General features: G+C 35.6%; 1 protein-coding gene across 2 annotated transcripts in view; it reads left to right on the plus strand.

Moving 5' to 3' along the window:
- LOC145664943 (uncharacterized) overlaps positions 1–16411 on the plus strand; it is a 49518-nt gene extending 33107 nt beyond the window's left edge. For both annotated transcript variants that reach the window (XM_081732061.1, XM_081732063.1), the window contains one exon: positions 12272–16411. In XM_081732061.1, the coding sequence (XP_081588187.1) occupies positions 12272–12514 (243 nt within the window). In that variant the 3' untranslated portion in view covers positions 12515–16411. The remainder of the gene's footprint in view (positions 1–12271) is intronic.
- The last annotated feature ends 4193 nt before the right edge of the window (positions 16412–20604 follow it).

The following is a 20604-nucleotide window of genomic DNA, read 5'->3' on the forward strand; positions in this document are numbered from 1 at the left end:
CGGCCAGCTTACTGCCAAGGGGGTTTTAGGACAGGTGATTCAGAACCTGACGTTAAAATTACAAAATTCAAATTGGCGGATCCAATATGATGATTACTATTACAAATAGTCTTCTGATTTGAAATGTTCTGCAGTTAGCCAAGAACAATTATAATTGGCAGGGACTACTGAGAGAAGGTGCACACTGACGTGAAACCCCTTTCTGTACTTATTTTAACAGGACATTTGATTAAATCCATAGCCCAAAAAGTTAGAAGCCAGTACCAATGCATTTGTCGCGAAGAAGAAGCAACACATGTTATTGGAAAAGAAAATATTTATAACTCTGATCAATATGGTTTAATTTTTAAATGCAGACGGGACGTACTCTAGTGTTTATAGGGACACAAACAGTAGAAAGTGTGGCACAGTCAGTAAATTCTATGACTCATAGCTACATCATACAGCCTTTAATTTCTGCAAATAGTGTTTTGTTATCACCACTGTTAATTGTTTTGCAGGAAAACAATGGAACATTTGGTCTTGTAGTCCAACACAACCTCTTTAAATTTGTAAACATCCTTGTAAAAGCATCAAATCCGGAAAAATTAACATCAAGTCTTGCGAGATCATGGTTCCAAGAGATTTTTCTTCAAGCGTCTAATCCAAAGTCCATTTTGTTATTAGCTTCGTGGAGTGGTCACATTTCATCAACTTTGAACCTATTTTAAGAACAAAAGAGTAACTCATAATATAAAACATTTCTGCGGGAACGACTGGTAGGATTCAGGCTCTTCTTGTGCTCTTTAGGCCATTAAAAATTTCTTGAGACATTTTTCTGACACTGTCCTTCTCTACAACTATAACATCAATTTACATCTCCGTAATAATATAATTAAGATCCCAACACTGATTCATAATCAGTTTTCTTCTCCTAGATTTGCTAATCTCATTCGGTATGCATGATATAAAAGCGCTTATTTTGAAGAAAAACCTCCTGTGTTTGAAAATTTCCTTTCAAAGATTGTGCAGCATTTTGCGATTTGTGCACAGTTATTGCCGTAATAAGGTGTGTGTGGTGTACACAATGTTTATACATCACACACTTTTTTTTACTATATATCACTACCGTAAAACGTTTTCCCAATCAATTCATAATTATAACATTTGAGGATATAAGAAGTTCTGACATAGAGTGAAGCGAGGGGACTCACTATAAATAAGTAACCCCTGTCAATTACAGCAACATTTAATTTTTTTATTTATTAATTTATATTTTCTACTTCATGAATTTATTTCTCCGTAACGAATAATTTTCATTTTGAAGAGTGGACATTTCGATGTAAACATTGGAACTTTTACACCGAACCAGCCTCACACCTAAACGTCCTTACACCGAGACATCCGTGCACCAAAACGTCCTACATCAAAACATCCTACACCGAAACAGCCGTATCCCCTCAAATACCTCAAATACGATATCTGAAATATGTAGCTCTTTATTTAATAATAATAATAATAATAATAATAATAATAATAATAATAATAATAATAATAATAATAATAATAATAATAATAATAATAATATATTTCGATTTGCTTCAGTTGAAGATTAAAGAAAGCAACTTCAAAAACTTTTCCGATTCATTTATTGTACTTGTATTATGTTCTAAAAGACACTGGTGATGATATTATCGTGACAAAATTTTCGGTGACGAAATTACCTATATGGTAATATTTTGGTGACAAAATTACCAGTGACAAAATTACCGTGACGAACTTTCCGGTGACAAAATTACCGCCGCCCGTTTCCTCTCGACGTTTCTTCCATTGTGACCAGAGAAAAACAAAAAGAGGGAAGGAAGCGAAACCTTGCATGAAGCAACTGTAGGAAGGGGGACACCTAGCCACGTATTGGTTAATATCACCGGATGTTAAATGTTGCCAACTCAACACAAAGTTGTATTTTTTGAATAGCACTACGTTAAGTTATTACAAATTTTAAGTCTACATACAAATCGAAAACAAACAATACCACTTTTATTGTTCAGTGTTGCGAACTAATTATGCTATAATATCACAAAAATCCAGAAACATCCCAATTTTGGAGGTCTCTATAACAGTGATGACGCAAGTGAGACGGATGGTGCATCGCACATCGAAAGCACCTTAGTGTCGAATAGTATGGTCAGCATATGATGTATTTCTATCAAACAGAAGAAAAAAGCTACAAGGAATTCAAAACTTGACTTCTTGCAAAGGGCTTTATTTCGAAAAAGAGCTGAGATAAGTATCACATCTAATTACGTAGATTATTTTCAAAAGATGTAATGATCATAATGCCGTTTACAGCAATTTGATATTTTACACCGTTTAGGAGATATGATAATGAATGTTAAAGTTGGCAATACTACTGAAAGTCGTGGAATTAGGAGAATAAATGGTAATCACAACTACCAAAAACTGTTGGTCAAGTATCAAAGGTGCGAAAACAAGCAACGATCGCTTTATAAATTTCTTGCAACTGCGTCATTTTAAAAAGTATTACCAACTGTAACATGTATATATGATGTCTAGTGATGGGTAAATTCCCGGGAAGATATTTTTCCGGAATATTCCCTGGGAATATTCCCGGGAAGATTCCCCAAAATGGGAATTTTCCGGGAATTTATCTACAATCACATATAAAATTGCATTCTATTACTATATTATGATTTCAAAGTTAAATTCGTTTTTATATCAGTATATTATTACTCTTGTTCCCAGCGGAGCCTTTAAAATGTATATTCTGAACGATGTTATTTTACTAATATTTTATTATATTTAGAGAGTACGCATAAATCTATATTTATTTACAATATGTTCTACGAAAGTAAATATGTTTCAAAATTGGTATAGTAAGTCCACATACTTTTAAACCGCTAAAAAGTTTAGATTTACATGTAAGTGGATTATCTGAACTTGACTCTACTACTGATATAAACATATTAAATTTTTAAGTGTTATAAACAAATTAGGTTGGGTAACTGCCAGAAGACACATGTCCCACCATTTTGTCAACATTTGCAATTGCAAGATACTTTCTTATCTTTATAATTTTGCATGTAATATTGCCATACACGACATTTTTTCCTGCTCATTTCTCGAAATTTCATGCTTTAATTCATATGTAAGAGAAGCCCAAGTACCTCTTCAGAAATTCGAGTCAGAGACAGGAGACAGACCGAAGTCTATTACTAACGGTGGTTCAGGGTTTATTAATAGTACTTCATCTCTATTTCTACATAATTCTACATTACTTTACAAAATGGATTCTTTTCATCATTTGTAAATTAGTACTTCGCTACTTTTGGCTATTGTTTAGTTTGGTGGGTCCAGATTTTGCACCTACTTTTTTTTTTTTTTTTTTTTTTTTTTTGCGATATTCTATTCCGATGCGGTTGTTTTATGGTTTCATACGTTAAATTGCGTTACCAACATTAAATTCAGACAGCATTGCCGAGCGAGAGTTAGCGAGTGAAGGCGGGGTAGAACCACGCAGGGCACGTAGTCTTCTATCTTCGTTACCAACAATTCACTTTCTTTTCTCACATAAATCACTTCCACTTACCTTTACGGTTTGTACAAATCCCCTACTGCCCTAAACAAAATTGTGTTCAATACTTTCTTGACTACTTGAACACCACTATCAACTCATTTGTTCCGTAAATCGTCCTACTTTTTGCTAGTTTTGGGCCCCCAATACTAAACAATTACCCTACCTTTTAGTGCAAATGGAAATGGTACTTAAAAACTCATATTATTAATTATGTCAAGTACAGTCAAAAAAAAATTAAAATTTTTTAACCTCCAAATTCTTTAAAATCTAGAAGTAAATCATAATATATTAAAATAATGTAATTAGTCATGCGGTTCTTATAATTTGGAAGATAAAGTAAAAAATGGATATAAATTCCTTCCCGGGAATTTATAGGCCAGGGAAAAAAAACGGGAATATTCCTATTTTTTTAAAATCACTTCCCACTGGGAATATTCCCACTGCCCATCACTAGTAATGCCCAAAATATAACCTCAGTGCAGAAAGTGGCCAATCACTTCAGCAAATAACAAAAACATTCATTTTTAACAGTTATAAATTCATCAAAATTGACACATAATTACAAGCAAATTATCTCTCATTGCCTTAGAGCATGTACGATTTATTGAACTTTTACATCATATGTCTCTCCGGTCTTCACAAAATAACCAACTTTTTAAACATATAGGGGAGACCGGGGCTGGTTGGCGAACTTTTCGTTCTTTATTTTTTTTATGAGCAGATTGTGCACTGTATTGCAATGTAATGGATGTGTACGGACAGACCAATGTTTCCTCTAATAAATTCCATTTTTGTTTTTGTTTTGTTGCTTACAGTTTTCGAGAAATAATTTTTCTTTCTTTTAAAACGGAGTATGCCAACCGACCCCTACTAAGGGTCTGGTTGGCTGATAGCGTAGGGCTAGTTGGCATTCTTTTTAAATATACCAAAGCACACAAAAAACTGGATTTATTAGAAATATACCTTATTTTTCTGAATTCTATTATATATATTGCAATGAAGTAGGCTATTTGAAGTTTGAAATTACTTTTATTCACAACATTTAAAAGAATCAGCATTATGAAATATGAAAACTTCTTTCTTTCATTCTAGCTTGGTTGTCATGACATTGAAAGTTGGTGTAGGTTAATTCTTCATATTATTTCAAAATGTAATTAAAATAACTGAACTATCAAGAAAGGTAGTTTATTTCCCGCTGTTCACAAAGTAGCTAAGAGAAACTAAGATATGTTTTAGCTGAATTATCGAGAAATGCAATTTATTTCCTACTTTCCACTAAGAAAGAAAAAGCAATAGCTAGGACTCTATTTTTGTAACAAAAGAACACATACAAAATATTCTTGATCCTGAGAATTAGGCCTATTCAGAAAATTCAGAGTCCGGCATACAGTCTTATCTCAATTTCTAAATTTTGACAGCAATCCAATACCTGCATGCTATTCTATAACATTGAAGTAAAAGATTGGTAGAACTGTAAAGTATATAACAATAAAACAAACAATGTAACAATAAAAATAAAATGAAATAAAATTTCACATGAGGTTGTTTGGCGCACTTGCCAACCAACCTCAAATGCTATACGCCAACTAACCCCAAGCCCATTTTGTGCAACAAAGTCTTAATTACTCAGCAATTGTTTGGCATTTACGTTTTATTGCTTAAATATCCATAAAAACAAAGTTCAGATCTAACTAATGCTATATTACTTACCTCTGTACCCCAAGTAGTGACGATTCTGTGATGTTGTAACAGAGAACTGAAAAAAATACTTCAGACTGGCAAAAATACTCTTTATCTAATAGACACCATAATCCGCAAGTTACAAATTCCATATAAAGGTGGCAGCTGTATCCATAGGTCGCTCTTTTATGACAGTAGCAACAGCTCATTATGTTAATTAATGAATGAGTTATATGCAGTTCGTCAACCAGCCCCGATCTCCCCCAATAAGTAAATGTTAATGCTATTGTAAATGGTTACCTCGTTCAAATCCTCAAATATTTGGGCGATGATTTGATTACTTTCTCTTAATTACTTTTAGTTTCTTGTTTGTTATTCATAAATTCTTTCTTTATGTTTTTACTAGATTATCCAGTTATTTGATGATAATACAAACAGAGTTGGGTGTTTTCCGTTTGGCAGAATTGTCAATTGGAATATTTGTCCATTTTCACGATTGGCGCATTTGGTAATTGGCAGGTTTGGTAATTGGCGGATTTGTCAATTGGCAGATTTGGTAATTGGCTCATTTGTCCATTCTCACGATTGGCGCATTTGGTCATTTTCGCGTTTGGCAGATTTGGTAATTGGCAGATTTGGTAATTGGCAGGTTTGGTAGTTGGCGGATTTGTCAATTGGCAGATTTGTCCATTGGCAGATTTGTCCATTCTCGCGTTTGGCGCATTTGGTCATTTTCGCGTTTGGCGCATTTGGTAATTGGCAGATTTGTCCATTGGCAGATTTGTCCATTTTCACAATTGGCACATTTGGTCATTTTCGCGTTTGGCGCATTTGGTAATTGGCAGATTTGTCCCGGTCCCATGAAAATCACGATAACAGATGTGTACCCTTGAATTGAGTTTTATCCTTATAATAATTCCGCCATCACTGAGAAGCTATTTATCGCACGCTTTGCTGGCTTCCATGTGATATAGTTCTCTACTAAAATCTTTCGTTTCCAAGTACGAGTTACCCTGAATATTGTTCACCAACTGCAATCCTCTTCTTCTCTTTTTTAAATATCTACCGTAGTTCTTTAACCCACACTTACTGAATGCAACCAATTCCGAAATTCAAATTTACGAGGCCGTTTCGTGATACTGAAATGTCGTGCCACTCCTAATAAACCGTTCATGGCATATAGCGTCATTTATCGATAGGGTTGTGAAAAAACAGTTAAAAGAACAGTTCAGTATGGTATATTGAGTAAAATTGGATTTCATTCGGAAAATTGTATTGTATTAAATTTTGTACACCGTTTAACTTGTAATTTTTTTCGCAAAAGTCGTTCCAAATATTATTATATATATATATATTGTACGTTGAAGGTAGATATACGTGGAAGCAAACATTACTAAAACTGTCTAAAATTTAGGCCCGAATTAGGCACTTGAAAATCACCGATTTTAAAACCACGAGTATATTCGTTCGTAATAAAAGCAAATGTATCTTATTGTTAGTCTTACTTTTTTTAAACACTTTTTGTGCACATGAACCGACAACGAATCTTTTAAAATGTTTTATTCAGTTCGGTTCAATTTATTTGAAATACAAGCTGATCAAAATTGAGATTTAAATTTTCGCGCAAGAAATATTAAAATCCCGAATATGTGCGTTCCACAATAAACATTACTCATTTTCCCCACTGTTTCGTTTTCTCAAGATGCTAGTGTAATTTGGTACAGTATAAGTAGATATTCCATTCAATCTACTACGAATTTTTGTATTCTTTGAAAAAAAAATGAGAGAGAGAGAGAGAAATAACAGACAAATGATTTCTCGGTACAATGTAGATCTGCTATTTCAGTTCCGTCATTTCGTCAATAAGCATTGGCCTCCAATGGAAAATATTAACCGAAAGTAGTTACATGAATCTTACCCAAGGGCGCCGATCCTGCCCCCCCCCCCAAAGCTCATGTGGACCCCCTATTGTATTTATGAATATACAATATCTAGCATAATTTGAATACAATTTGTCTTAACATCCTCATATATACCCTCTGCGTCTGAGTGGGTCCCCCCCTCAAATTTACAGAGAATTCGGCGCCCTTGATCTTACCCGCGGACGCCCATATATATATACTCAGCTGCGTATGGCGAACGTAAGGAATCGCCGTTTAAATTTATATTCAGATCTTTTTTTTTTTTTTTTTTTTTTTTTGCACGAATATATTCGTGATCATAATTTTAGGGCAAAAAAAAAGTAATAATTCGTGGTTTTAAGTTAAGCGGTTAAACCTGTATTCCTATGTAGCTCACCGAGTAGAGGCTATAGAACTGAATGGAAAACGAGCCCGAGACAGACTAAAGAATAAAGAGACATTGTATTAAGAACGACATGGTGCGACATAACAAAATAGAAACAGGTGGGAGAAAACGATCCGAAAAGCGACCCTCAGCTAACTAGAAAAAAAGTTTAGAACAAAAAGTACACCTACCTATAGTGCTGCCAAAATGTCTTGAGCCGTGGCAAAAGTACGAACTAAAGCTCACACCTCAACACACCTACGCGTTGAGCCGATAAGGGTGCAGCGCCGACACTGTGAGGTAATGACTCCACCAGCTTCTAGATATTGTCTGCTGATATTTCAAGCCATGCGTCCTTCACCGTGACCGACATATAGTCCATGTTAATAAGTGGGGGCTGTTTGCCCCATACACAGTCCTTTCCATGACATTTCGCAAATGTTCCCACTGGATTCAAATGTGAACTGCGAGGGGCCACTACATTAACTGAATGTCGGTAGAATGTTTCATGAACCACTCTGCTTGTGCTTGGGACCTGGGGGCTGGACATTTGTCTTGTTGGAAAATGCCCATCCCATTGGCATGAACAACGGTCATGAATAGGTGTACATGGTCTCCTGGATGTCCATATACCGGTTGGCATTCTGGAATCCACTTACGCGGATTAATGGTTCCAATGATGACTAACTGAAGACATTTCAGGCCATAGTAGACTCCCCACCAACTTACGCTGTACAACCTGTCATGCAAGATCCATGGCTTTATGTTGTTGTCGCCGGATTCGGACTCTCCCTTCGGTGCGACGCAATCGGAATCGGGACTCATGACTCCAGACTACCCTTTCCACTGTTCTATGGTCCAATCCTTGTGCCTTCGAGCCGTTGACGCCCTGAGAGAAGAGGCACTTGTGTTGACCTGCGGCTCCTGAAGCTAAGATGATGCACGGAACTTTGAGCTATCCATGCACTAACACTTCGGATGTAATCCAGGTTTGAAGAAAAAAAAAAACATGCGTTTAAAACATGAAAAAGGTGTTCAAAATGTTTTAAACATGTTTAAAACACGCGAAAAAAGCATGCTTTAAACATATTTCAAAGTCGTGTAATAACGTATTTATTAAGACCTTTTTGCTCTTACAATCGACCTTTTTTATTTATTTTATTCTGTGTTGGATACAGAATATTTCAGTATAGATTAGTAATTATAAACTTATTTCATATTAGGACCCCTTTTATTACACCCTCTTGCCAGTGACTCTTGTTAAGTACTTTCTTGGTTGTAATAAACTTTTTAGGTACATTTTAAAATCTACCTACTATAGAGATTTCACACAATCTATCAATATACATGGGAAAACAAAAAGTCCTCACCATCATTGTGTATTGAGAACTGGTTATGGGAGAATGATGAAACTTGGAAGTGGTCTGACACATCAAATGGTGCTATCAAGCGTCGTGGCAGACATCTTTGATTCGTATTCGAAATTTTAAATGCAAAGGGAGTCATGTTACATGTTTTAAGACTAGAATTTTACCAGAAATACGGTTGTGCGGTTATTTTAGCCCTAAAGCAAGTCATTTCGGAGTTATCGCTTCTGAATATTTTCTAGTTATGCCTTTAGCGGCTAAGCTCGCGTTTCGTGGATGTGGGTGAGATTTTTGTTGCAAAATTTGATTACTATTTCAGAACACTGATGATAATAAAATTACTCTAAAATAATAAATTTTTGAAAAGTAATGTTTGAAGCACACTTCATGTTGTGCTAACTTTAGAATATTTTCTGCAAGCCTATGTAATTGGTTGTTTTTTGAGTCAATATTTTATTGCAGAAAGGTAATATTTGGGGCGTTCAGAACACAATGGGTCCAAATCCATTTTCAGTAAAGTTCAGTTTTGCTTAGCAAATGAATTCTATTTCAAAACATGATATCTTCGCAGTCAAGAGTCCAAAACAAATGTACTTAAAACCGTGCGAAAGGGCGTGGGATAGTTTCATATGACAGCTGCTAGACAGAGTTGTCAGTGGGACAGGAAAGCAACCGCCCCATCCCCACTCTGCATTTCAGATTTTGGGGGCAGTAAGGCAAGTTTTAGAAATATTTTAATAAACAAAGTCCAACAGACCAAGCTTAATGTCCTTACACCGAATAAATACTGAGAACATACAGATGATTAAAACTGGAAAATTGCTTAGGCCCGAAACTCGAAAGTAGAGCCACCTTTGGAATCATTGTTTAAAAAATATACAAGAGAGCAATATAGGCCTATAGCTCCTTACGGCCAATGGAAATGGTTTATAACTGATCAAAATCCGTATTCATTCGGTGTAAGGACTTCAAATTTTTAAAGTTGGACTTTGCTCAGCGAAAGGTTTCTAAATCTGCATTATTGCCCCAAAAATCTGAAATTCAAGATAAGGGGCAGATGAAGTTTAAACGAACGCCCCTCTCTAGCGGCAATTTTATAAAATTCTAGATTGCATCTTGTCATGTAGTTTTTCTTTCTTTCATCTCGGATTCGTGGTTGTGAAAATGTGACTTTTCCGTCGGTGTATCTTTTGGACATACCCTGCATTTATTTAACGTAATTATGCATAATTGACTATGCCATTAAGAGCTTGACTTGTTAATCATTCCCACACTGCAGCGTGTAATGTCAATATATTAAATTTATGAGCAAGGAGGGGGAAATTAGCTCTCCTCTCCCATTCCGTCAACATCCTTGTCGGGCGTTGTCCTATGAAACTCTAGTCCACACCCTTTCACGTGAATTTTGCTTCATTTATTTCGTACCCTTGGCTACGAAAATACTACGTTTGCTGAGCAAAAGTGAACTTTTTTGAAAATGGACTTGGATCCCTCATGCTCTGAGCAGCTCATTTCTAATATTTTGTAAAAACTGAGTTGGAGCCAAATTTATCCTGCAACCCAAGTTTGTTCGAAAGGCATAAAATTAGTTTGCTTAGTTTGATTGATTGCAGTTTTACATCAGTAGCAAGGCTATATGAGACAGGGCTTTTTGTCTAAAATGTGATCCGAACCATTAATGTTGAAATTTTAGGTCCGATCTCAGTCAAAATCTATACAGCAAATTCCGATGTATCGTGCCTCTAACCTCAAAATTTAGTTAAAAACCCGACAATTGCACCCTGTAGCGTGGTGCATACATACAGATAGACGAACAAATTGAGATTGAATTGTTCCAGATACTGACGTTCGGCACTGATGTTACAATAAGTATCACGCTCTAATGGATAGTTATGCAGCGACTGCCATACTTTGTGCTTTTTCGCCTGGTCCCTCCATACATGCTATGCCAAGATGTAAAGCTGTTAAGAAAATTTAGAACTGAGCTGGTGAAGAGGGACGAAATACAATTTTCATAATATAATGAAAAAGATATTGTTGATACAAAATGAATTCCTGCCTGAAGTTTCCAGTTGCATCTCAACCACATCACTGACGTTAGAATCATCAGAAGCAATTTTCGGATCAACATTTTCACAATTTCTTCGGGTTTCCAGATTTTTAAACAGCATTGCATTTTTTATAATGATTCTTCATTCTTTGAACTAAACAATTTCTTTCTTACACGTTTTGCAACGAGCTTGTATGGTCGTTTTCTTATCTCATGGAGTTTGAGTTACTTTAATCTATTTGCTCAAATGATGATGTTTTTTCTTCTCGTAAAACCCATGTTAAACGATTCCAAGTTGTACCGGAGACTGAGAACCAACATGTACGGTATCAACGAAGGCCTGTGATAATATCAGAACTGCAATTTTGGAAATAACCTTTTGTTTGTTTTCTGAATACAGCACAAAAGTTTGTTTCCATGATAATTACTTTATTTATTTTTTCGATCATCTGACTGGAACTGGTGCAGTGATTCTGCAATCCAGCTCTTATTCTGGAGGTGAGATAATGTGGTGAGGACCGGCCTATACTCTGAGGATTGATGTTGCGATGGTTTGTAGCCAACTGTACCGGATTCAAGCCTCGATCGTAGTTCGGAGCCCACATTAAAAATAAGTCCCGTCCTTCATGACCTCGGTGCTACATAAAGATAAAAATACATTAAAAACTCGGTATGCCCGGGATATGGTAAGATGGCGTTTTGAGTGTTATTCTCATGGAACGTGAGATTTTGTATTTTTTTTTTTTTTCATCCGACTCTCATATTTGCCGAAAGTAATTCTAAAGTTTAACTTACATACATCGGGTTCTAAAAATGGCGCCCATAGATCACAGAGTGCTATTCTACAGATCAAAATAGAACGAAAATGTTCTCCGGCACCTCCTTCAGCCGCTAAATGGAAGAAAAAAATTCACTATGTGGCAACGTCGTAGATTAGCCTGGAACTATTAGCAATGCTCTATGAGTATCAAGCAGTTACATCAATTGCTACACTAATAAGTGGTGCTAGTGACAACGTCTCTCGACTTTAATTGCCATGTGGAAAGAATGGATGTAACTATTTGATAGACTGGTAGATCTCCTCTGAGGTTCTTCATCTGCGACGTTGCAACATAGTGCAATTCGCGTCTGCAGACAAGGACCCGAAAGGTAAATAATTATAAATATTTTTCACTTTATTTTGATTTGTAGATTAGTGCTCTACAGTTCGTGGGCGCCAATTTAGAAATCCCAATATTATATATAATTTTCTCAAAAATGTAAAAGATTTCAAAACTTACGCTTAATATATATTTTTCCTCCTTTCTTTAGATTGTCTACAATTCAGTGGGAGGTCTCCTGTTTGTGGCCACAGGAGGAATTCTTATTGAGTCCTGGTGGAACTTCCAACTACAGTACGATACCCTATCCGAAGAGAGCATCGCCACCGAGGAACAGTTGCACAATGGCAACATGATGTTGGTCTCTGGACTTCTGTCTCTCTTCAACGGAGCCTTCTACCTCGCAGATATTGTGCTTGGAATTGTTCTCTGTCACAATGGTAGAACTCTATGAAATATATCATGGAACTTACTACCTTTAACATGGAGATCGATTGATTAACAGCTAGCAGAACTTACAAAATGATGATTGGGACTGAAGACAATTAATGCAGTGCTATTGTTGCTGAAATGAAATTTGTCGATGTATACAAACATATACAGCCACATTCTCTACGAGTTGTCCTCTACAACTGTTCTATTGCGACTAAACTACAAATGTTATATTGTTACCAAGCTACAATTGGTATATTGCTACTAAGCTACAATGGTATACTGTTACTACGCTAAAAGTGTTATATTGCTACTAAGCTACAATGGTATACTGTTACTACGCTAAAAGTGTTATATTGCTACTAAGGTACAAGTGTTATATTGCTACTAAGCTACAAGTGGTATATTACTACTAAGCTACAAGTGGTATATTACTACTAAGCTACAAGTGGTATATTTGCTACTAAGCTGTATACAAGTTCAACCGTGATTTTAAAACAATAGAAATCTTATAACAATCATGTACAATCCGAAATCCCCCTTTTATATATAACCTGTACCGCATATAAGGTCTGGTACGGTTTAGAAACATACGCATCTAGCATATCTGACAAAGAAACCGATTCAAGTGTGGAACGAAATTGTGGACGAGTTAATACGCAATCGAATTGTTTTAGTGAACAATGAATTCCATTAGAAGGGAAAACCCTCGATCTCAACCGTTCCGGAGATATAGAGGGGTAAGGGAAAACCTGATGCTCTGATATTTTGTAGATTTTCGGCTATGCTGCGAGTGAATATATTTGAAAATTGTATTTAAACGTTACGAAAGCCGCACTAGAGCGAATAAAAGTAGCGTTGAATGTTGATGTGAGTGGTGTGGTTTCTACCTGGTGTCAGAAAAAGAAGGTGCTATGAGGAATAACAAATGCCATTGAGACGAAGAACAAAATTGTATGACACTACTTGCTAATGTATCATGTCTTTAGTTCGTAGAAAATGAGAAAATGTGATATGAAAATATATTAATTATATTGCCAAAGGAACAGAGGCGTTATTATGTGAATAAAAATACAAGGTCATGTTCTGTGCAAAAGGTCCGATCGGTTAATAATTGTAGAAATTATAAATGTTTAGAAAGTACGAGTGGCCACCATTTTTTTACATTTTTCATCCTGTTTGACCTGATTATGCTTTTATTCAATTCAGCGTACCAAGAAACCTGTACATGTACACCTTACACGCCTATTTCAGGCAACAATAGAACTCCGTTATTCTCGCTTTCCCCCTCCAAAACATTCTTCCCCTAGAATTTTTATGGACCTTTCGGTTTTGTAACCCTTATAACGACTCACCAAGGGTAGTCGTCAACCTGGTTCGATCGTTGATATATGAATTTCGAGTGGTAGCAATTGTTTGCATGTAAAAATATCTTTAATAATTATATATATTATTATTCTCACCTTTTCTATCAAAATTATAAAGTCGATGAACGATGTCAAATGGTTTATTAGTTGATACACTTTTATGTATTTTCCCTTTACACTGTCGTGCACACATACATGACGATTAGGTATCCATAAACAATTACATAGCAACGAACTATATAATAATCTCTATATCTTACAGATATTAAAAACCTTCTTCTTTTGTTATTATTAAATTAACATTCTATTAAGTATAGTGCACATGTATGAGCACTTTCTGCCCAAGGTACAGGTAATTATTAAACTATCCAAAGTATTTCGTTATACCCTCATGTCTACGGTGATGTATTACTAGTTTCGCGGATGAAGGAATTATTCATTTTTAAAAGTCTCTTTCACTTGTACTACGGTATCGCTACCGCTACATATTCAAAAATTCGCAAAATATCAGAGCACCAGTCTTCCCCTTATTCCTCTATATCTCCGAAACGGTTGAGGTCGAGGGTTTTCCCTTCTAATTGGTTTAATTGTACACAGAAACACTTCGATTGCGTATAAACTCGTCCACAATTTCGTGACACACTTGAATCGCTTTCCTCGTGAGAGCTAAGATATTGTATCCTTGTTTGAAATGTATCAAAAACGTTGTGTGATAGAATCAAAGAGTGTATTGATAACAGTAGCGTAACTACAGGAGGTGGTTCAGTTCAAACTCTCAAGTTCATATAGTTTCAGGGCGTTTGTAAATATACATATCTTAATTATAAATGATACACTGATTGGTAAGTAAAACATACCACTTGAGCATGTACACCACAAAATAGAATTTGGTGTCCTGTGCTACCTACTCTATAGTACAGCCTTTTTCAATTGATTGATGTGCGTGACGTCAGAGCCAGAGTTGTCAACTTTTTATTTTTGTAAAAATAAAGCAGATTTGGATGACCATTCATCCTAGAACTATTTCAACATTCCGATGAGACTGGCAATTCTCAATTTTTTTTTTTTTTTTTAAATTAAAATTTCGTAATCACCATTTCTGCAGAATGGTATTGGTGAGTCTTAGCAAAAATCTAAATACTCTATTTCATAGAACATTTTTTGCTCTTCCAAATTGGTCTAGCACATTTTATTTCTAAAGTTACCCGTTTTTTGGAAAGACCCAAAAAACGAATAAATTAAGGTGCCCCTTTGTCCGCTATTTTTCAAGATGGCGGCGTTAGTGGAAGTGGGGACCAGAGATGGCGTGGGTCAAAGGAAACTTGACGCACAATCCACCGTAGCTCACCATGGCCCATCACCCACCATGACCCACGATGTGACCAAAACACATCGTCCCCAACTCTGACCTATGATCCAACCCCTCATCTCAACTAAATAAAAGAGTTTACACTTGTAATAAAACAAGGCTGTGAAATTATCACTAATCGGAGTTTAAATTTCTACGGTCAATCGCTCAAACACCGCTCTTTTATAATAACGGTGGATCTGGCCTTTACGATATAAAATGGTAAAATGTTTGTCATGGGCCACATTACGATGAATTTCAATTTAATTATCATATATAATTATTTCGTTGTTGAATTCCAGATATTTTTCAGTGGAAAATAGGATGAAATTTGAAAGTCTCAAATCAAGGTAAAGTAGGATAACGTAAAGGAAAAAAAAAAGTGAAAATTCGACTAATTATGTCTCGAAGGCCAAGTAGTGAGTCCTATCGCTATTACTACAATTACAAATATCAGTATTCAGAAGTGCCTGAAGTTCTTTTTTCACTTAGATATATTCATCTGAAGTAAGTAAATAGAAAGATGTGAAAAAGGAAGAAAAATGGATGCTTGAAAGTAAAACGTAGACAAATTCACTAGTGTTCAGAAGATACTGTCTACAATGTACTAAGCAAGGTGGGTTGGTGGGTCAAAGTGGGCCATGGTAGGTCAGTCCTGTTGACCTACGACCCACTGATCCCTCACAAATCTTAGTCCACTTGACCCACAACTCCATCTCTTGTGCGACATACAGTATAAAATGTTGTTGAGACAGAGAAATAATTACAACAATCCTGTGAGAAAGAGAAAGCATTATTACCAATAATTATGGCCACGAGCACCACACAAGAAAATTCTAGTTCACCTGACCCAAGCCAAGTACGTCATTCCAGGTTTTGCTTTGGGGGAGGGAGAGGGAAAAGACTCTCCAATAAATAGATTTCATGTTTTTGATTACCATGTAATTTGTATTATTGATTAAAATGTATACACATCTCGAATTTAGGGGGGTAATGTCCCTTGAAAGTCAAAAAGATGCCACTGGTCTAAACTAAGGGAAATAATTTGAAAACGGCCCGATTTTATAAAAGAAGAAAATCAAACAGCTGTTTACAACGTTATCACACACTATTTACTTTTTAATTTGTGACCACATCAACATTGAATTCTCTGAAATGTCTCACATTTTAATTGACTTCAATAAATTTTATTTTTATAGTGATACTACCATGTTTTCTTCTTCCTAACTAACGAACTAATATTTTAAACATAATATTATGGTATCATTTCCAGAGACATATTCAGATCTGGTTTTTACTGGATAGGAACACAGTAACAGCAAATGAATGCGAAACTTGTAAGAAGAAGCTTTGCGCTGTAAACCTATAATAATAATAATAATAATAATAATAATAATAATAATAATAATAATAATAATAATAATAATAATATGAAAAACGGGGAATGCATAGAGAAGTTATAGAGACAACTCATAAGTAAATATACACCTTTTAATATTTGGCGAGTGCCCACTTTTTAACGCCAACTAGTAGGTTATCTTAAGGTTGCTTTAAAGGGACAAGTTTTGCCGATAGATGTCACTACAGTCTTCGTATCTTTTTCATGTATTTTTTACTTTTCATGAAAATCCACGATTCCTCTTGCAAATTTCAACCTAGAGACTTCAAATTTTTAAAGAAGGAGCTTCATAACTTATGGAAGGCAACAATCTGTGTCCATTTTTTATTTAGAATTTTCTTCATTGTTGAAATGGCTTGATTGTTGAAATGGATATCCAAACCTTTAACAATATAACTGTTTCAACAATGAAGAAAATTTTAAATTAAAAAAAAAATCGACACGGATTGTTGCCTTCTATAGGTTACGAAGTTCCTTCTCTAAAAATTTGAAGTCTCTAGGCTGAAACTTGTAAGAGAAATCGTATGAATTTTCGTGAAAGGTAAAAACTACATAAGATGGATACGAAGACTGTAGTGACATCTATTGGCAAAGCTTGTCCCTTTACACAAACCTTAAATAGAAGAAAAGTATAATGAGCGACTTACCTTAAGGTTAAACTGATGCCAAACAGCAACAAATATAGTCTAGGACTCCCTCACACACCAATATTTTTTTTAGGATTAACCAAAAAAAATATTTTAATCTTAAAAATATATAACTTCAGTACATATTTCCATGTATGGGATATGGAAAGCCAACGTTAAAGTCACAGTTATCTGTGAAGACTAACAGATCGGCTCAATTAATGAACTTTATCGAGTTAACCGCTGTAGCTATCTATCGTATATATATATATATATATATATATATATATATATATATATATATAAAAGGCTTTACTTCAGAGAGCTATCCTGTAAAGTAACGAGCGTACTAACATTATAAAGCCCATTAGCGTGATTCTCACAAAAGGACCGATTATTAATCTGTTACATTTGTGGTAATATACCATTGTCTCCATTAGACATATCTGATCAGCTACAGCGATCTGATGAAATGATATATTGACGAAACTGTAGCAAAGTACAAAGTTTTCTTTATTCAAATCTTATTAGTCCCTGGTTCGATCCCAGCTCGTGCCGTGTGGACTTTGTAGTAGACAAACACCGTGCTCGTGGGTTTTCTCGGAGTTCTCCCGTTTCCTCCCACTTTCTTCATTCCACCATTTCACTCATCTCTCATCATCGCAGTCTCCTTTAGCCTAACCGGCATAATTGTGGGACATAAAACTTAAAGATTTCATTTCATTTCATTTCAAATCTTATTAGGACCACGCAGGGGAGACAAGATTCCGTCCGTCGTCTGTTACTACGCACGCTCTTGAAAGGAAGCGATTTTTTAAATTTGTTTCTTTGGAATAGAGATAGCTAGAGCAGTTATGTCAGCCGAGTTCGTTAACGAAGTGAATCCCTTAACATCTTAACGGATAACCACAACTTTAATGGTGGCTACCCATATATATGTAAACGAATTCTTTCGGCTCTGTTTTTTGCAATAGATAGCTACTGATTATTTCAGCAGAGTTTTGAATGAAGTCAATCCGTTAACACCTTAACGCATAACGACGACTTTAAGAGTGCAATCAGTTCGTTAACGGATAACGGTGTCTATCTAATTCCATACGTGTAAATTTCCCATGATTACCTTTAACTGTATTTACCAGAGTATTTTATTTCAGTTATGCAGTCTCAAAGCTGGAATGAGCAGCATTCGACTAGATTATATATATTATGTAATCTAAAACTAATAAGTCTTTTGTGCAAGAGATGGCGTTAGTGTTCCAAATCCCAGGGTATATGAGTTGCAGGAGGTCAAGCATAACGTCATTTACCAACAGACAGTTGAATTTAGTGGATGTGCAAAAAGTGTTGGAATTTTTTACAATCAGATGTAAGGTTTTGAGCTGAAAAGGTGAATGAACTTTCCGTAAAACTGTGCTGCATTTTACAATTTTATTTCGATAAAGGCGCAAATTCTGCGCAGGCTCCTGAAGAAATTTGTGCTGTTTATGGGCAAGATATGTTATCAAAGGCAGCGGTGAAAAGATCGATCAGGCAGAGTTATCTTCTCTACTTCTATGACCTCTGCTCCTTCCCACCCCATTCTGTGGTTTGTCTCTTTCTGATGCTTATATATCGCATTGTTATCCCTTTTCAATCTTCCATCATCCTTGTGCTGTTTTATCCTTTCTTCCATCTTCTTCTTCGTTTCTCCTATGTAAATTTTGTTACACTCCGACAGCTTATGATGGATAACATCGTGCCCGTGGTTTTTCTCGGTGTACTCCTGTTTCCTCGCACATTCTCATTCCACCATTTTTTCCATCATCATTCACTTGCCTTAAGGATGGTTTAAAGGGACAAGTTTTGCCGATAGATGTCACTACAGTTTTCATATCTTTCTCATGTATTTTTTTACCTTCTACGAAAATTTACGATTTCTCTTACAGATTTCAACCTAGAGACCCCAAATTTTTAGAGAAGAAACTTCATAACCTATCGAAGGCAAAAATCCGTGCCGATTTTTTAGTTAGAATTTTCTTTCTTCTTGAAACAGCTATATTGTTAAAGGTTGGATGTCCATTTCAACGATCAAGCCATTTCAATAATGAAGAAAATTCTAAATAAAAAAAATCGGCACGGATTCTTGCCTTCGATAGGTTATGAAGTTCATTCTCTAAAAATCTGAAGTTTCTAGGTTGAAATTTGTAAGAGAAATCATGAATTTTCGTGAAAGGTAAAAAATACATGAGAGGGATACGAAGCCTGTAGTAACATCTTGTCCCTTTACACCAACCTTAATCATCGTCTTCCTTAGCCTAACAGACACAAACGTGGGACGTTCAGCTGAGATATTTCATTTCATTTTCAATTCTCATTCTTTATTTTAGGTGTAAGATATGAACACAGCCAACTGATGCTGGTTGTTAAATTAGTACATTGCACAAGCGCTAGGATATTTTTATCCAGCTGATGGTGTATCTTTGGGCTCACATACACATCAATTGTGCGCCAGGAAGCACACTATTCTCACATCGTTTCCGACAAACGTACTGTTATATGAGTGGGATCATACATTATGTGACTACTGGTCACTGTGTTTTTCCAGCGTATGACTGAAGATGGCTATCTAGATTACTTTTTTAAAATTAATTACTACACTTGTTACAAGATATCTCTATCGCATGTCCATATACTTCCATACGCCGAAGCACCACCATATTCCAATTGACCATATACGTGTCATATATCCCAATTGGTGGATCGGTCCTGGAGGCCGTGATCACTACTCACCTCGATCACCTGATCTGACACCCCTTTATACCTGTGATGGGTGTTGGATTAAGGACATTGTCTACAGACGAAAAGTGGGCATACGAACTAATTGAGAGCATTCAAAGCCTTCACTGCTATTAAGGATCATCGAGATGGCTTCTGAAAGTAAACTAAATGAATATATATCTTCAAAAGTTGTTGTAATTTTCGGTGAAAATTGTAAATTTTTCGGTGCATTACTTCCTTTCTTGATGTAGTTTATCTCCATTCACGATAGCACTTTCTACATGCGAATTTGCACACAGCTAATATATTATGTTGTACTTTGTGGACGAATATTCTTCACTAGTTTCCGAGACATCAATATTGTACATCGGGAATACCAGTGTGGCAAATGTAAAACTTTTATTTTTCATGTACTTTCACTCATAAAACAACACCATCAGGAGTTCATATTATCTTTACAAAGTTTATCTCGTTCTGCGACTATTATTTTTCGAATCAGTCAGTTATCTTCATTACTTTCGGAGATACGAGACTTTGATACTGCATATCTGTAATATGTTGTTTGTTTAATCGATATCTCGAAAACGAAGATATTCGACCTACTGTTCATATACC

The sequence above is a fragment of the Thermobia domestica genome, chromosome 11, assembly GCF_964235325.1.
Source record: "Thermobia domestica chromosome 11, izTheDome1.hap1.1, whole genome shotgun sequence".
NCBI lineage: Eukaryota > Metazoa > Arthropoda > Insecta > Zygentoma > Lepismatidae > Thermobia > Thermobia domestica.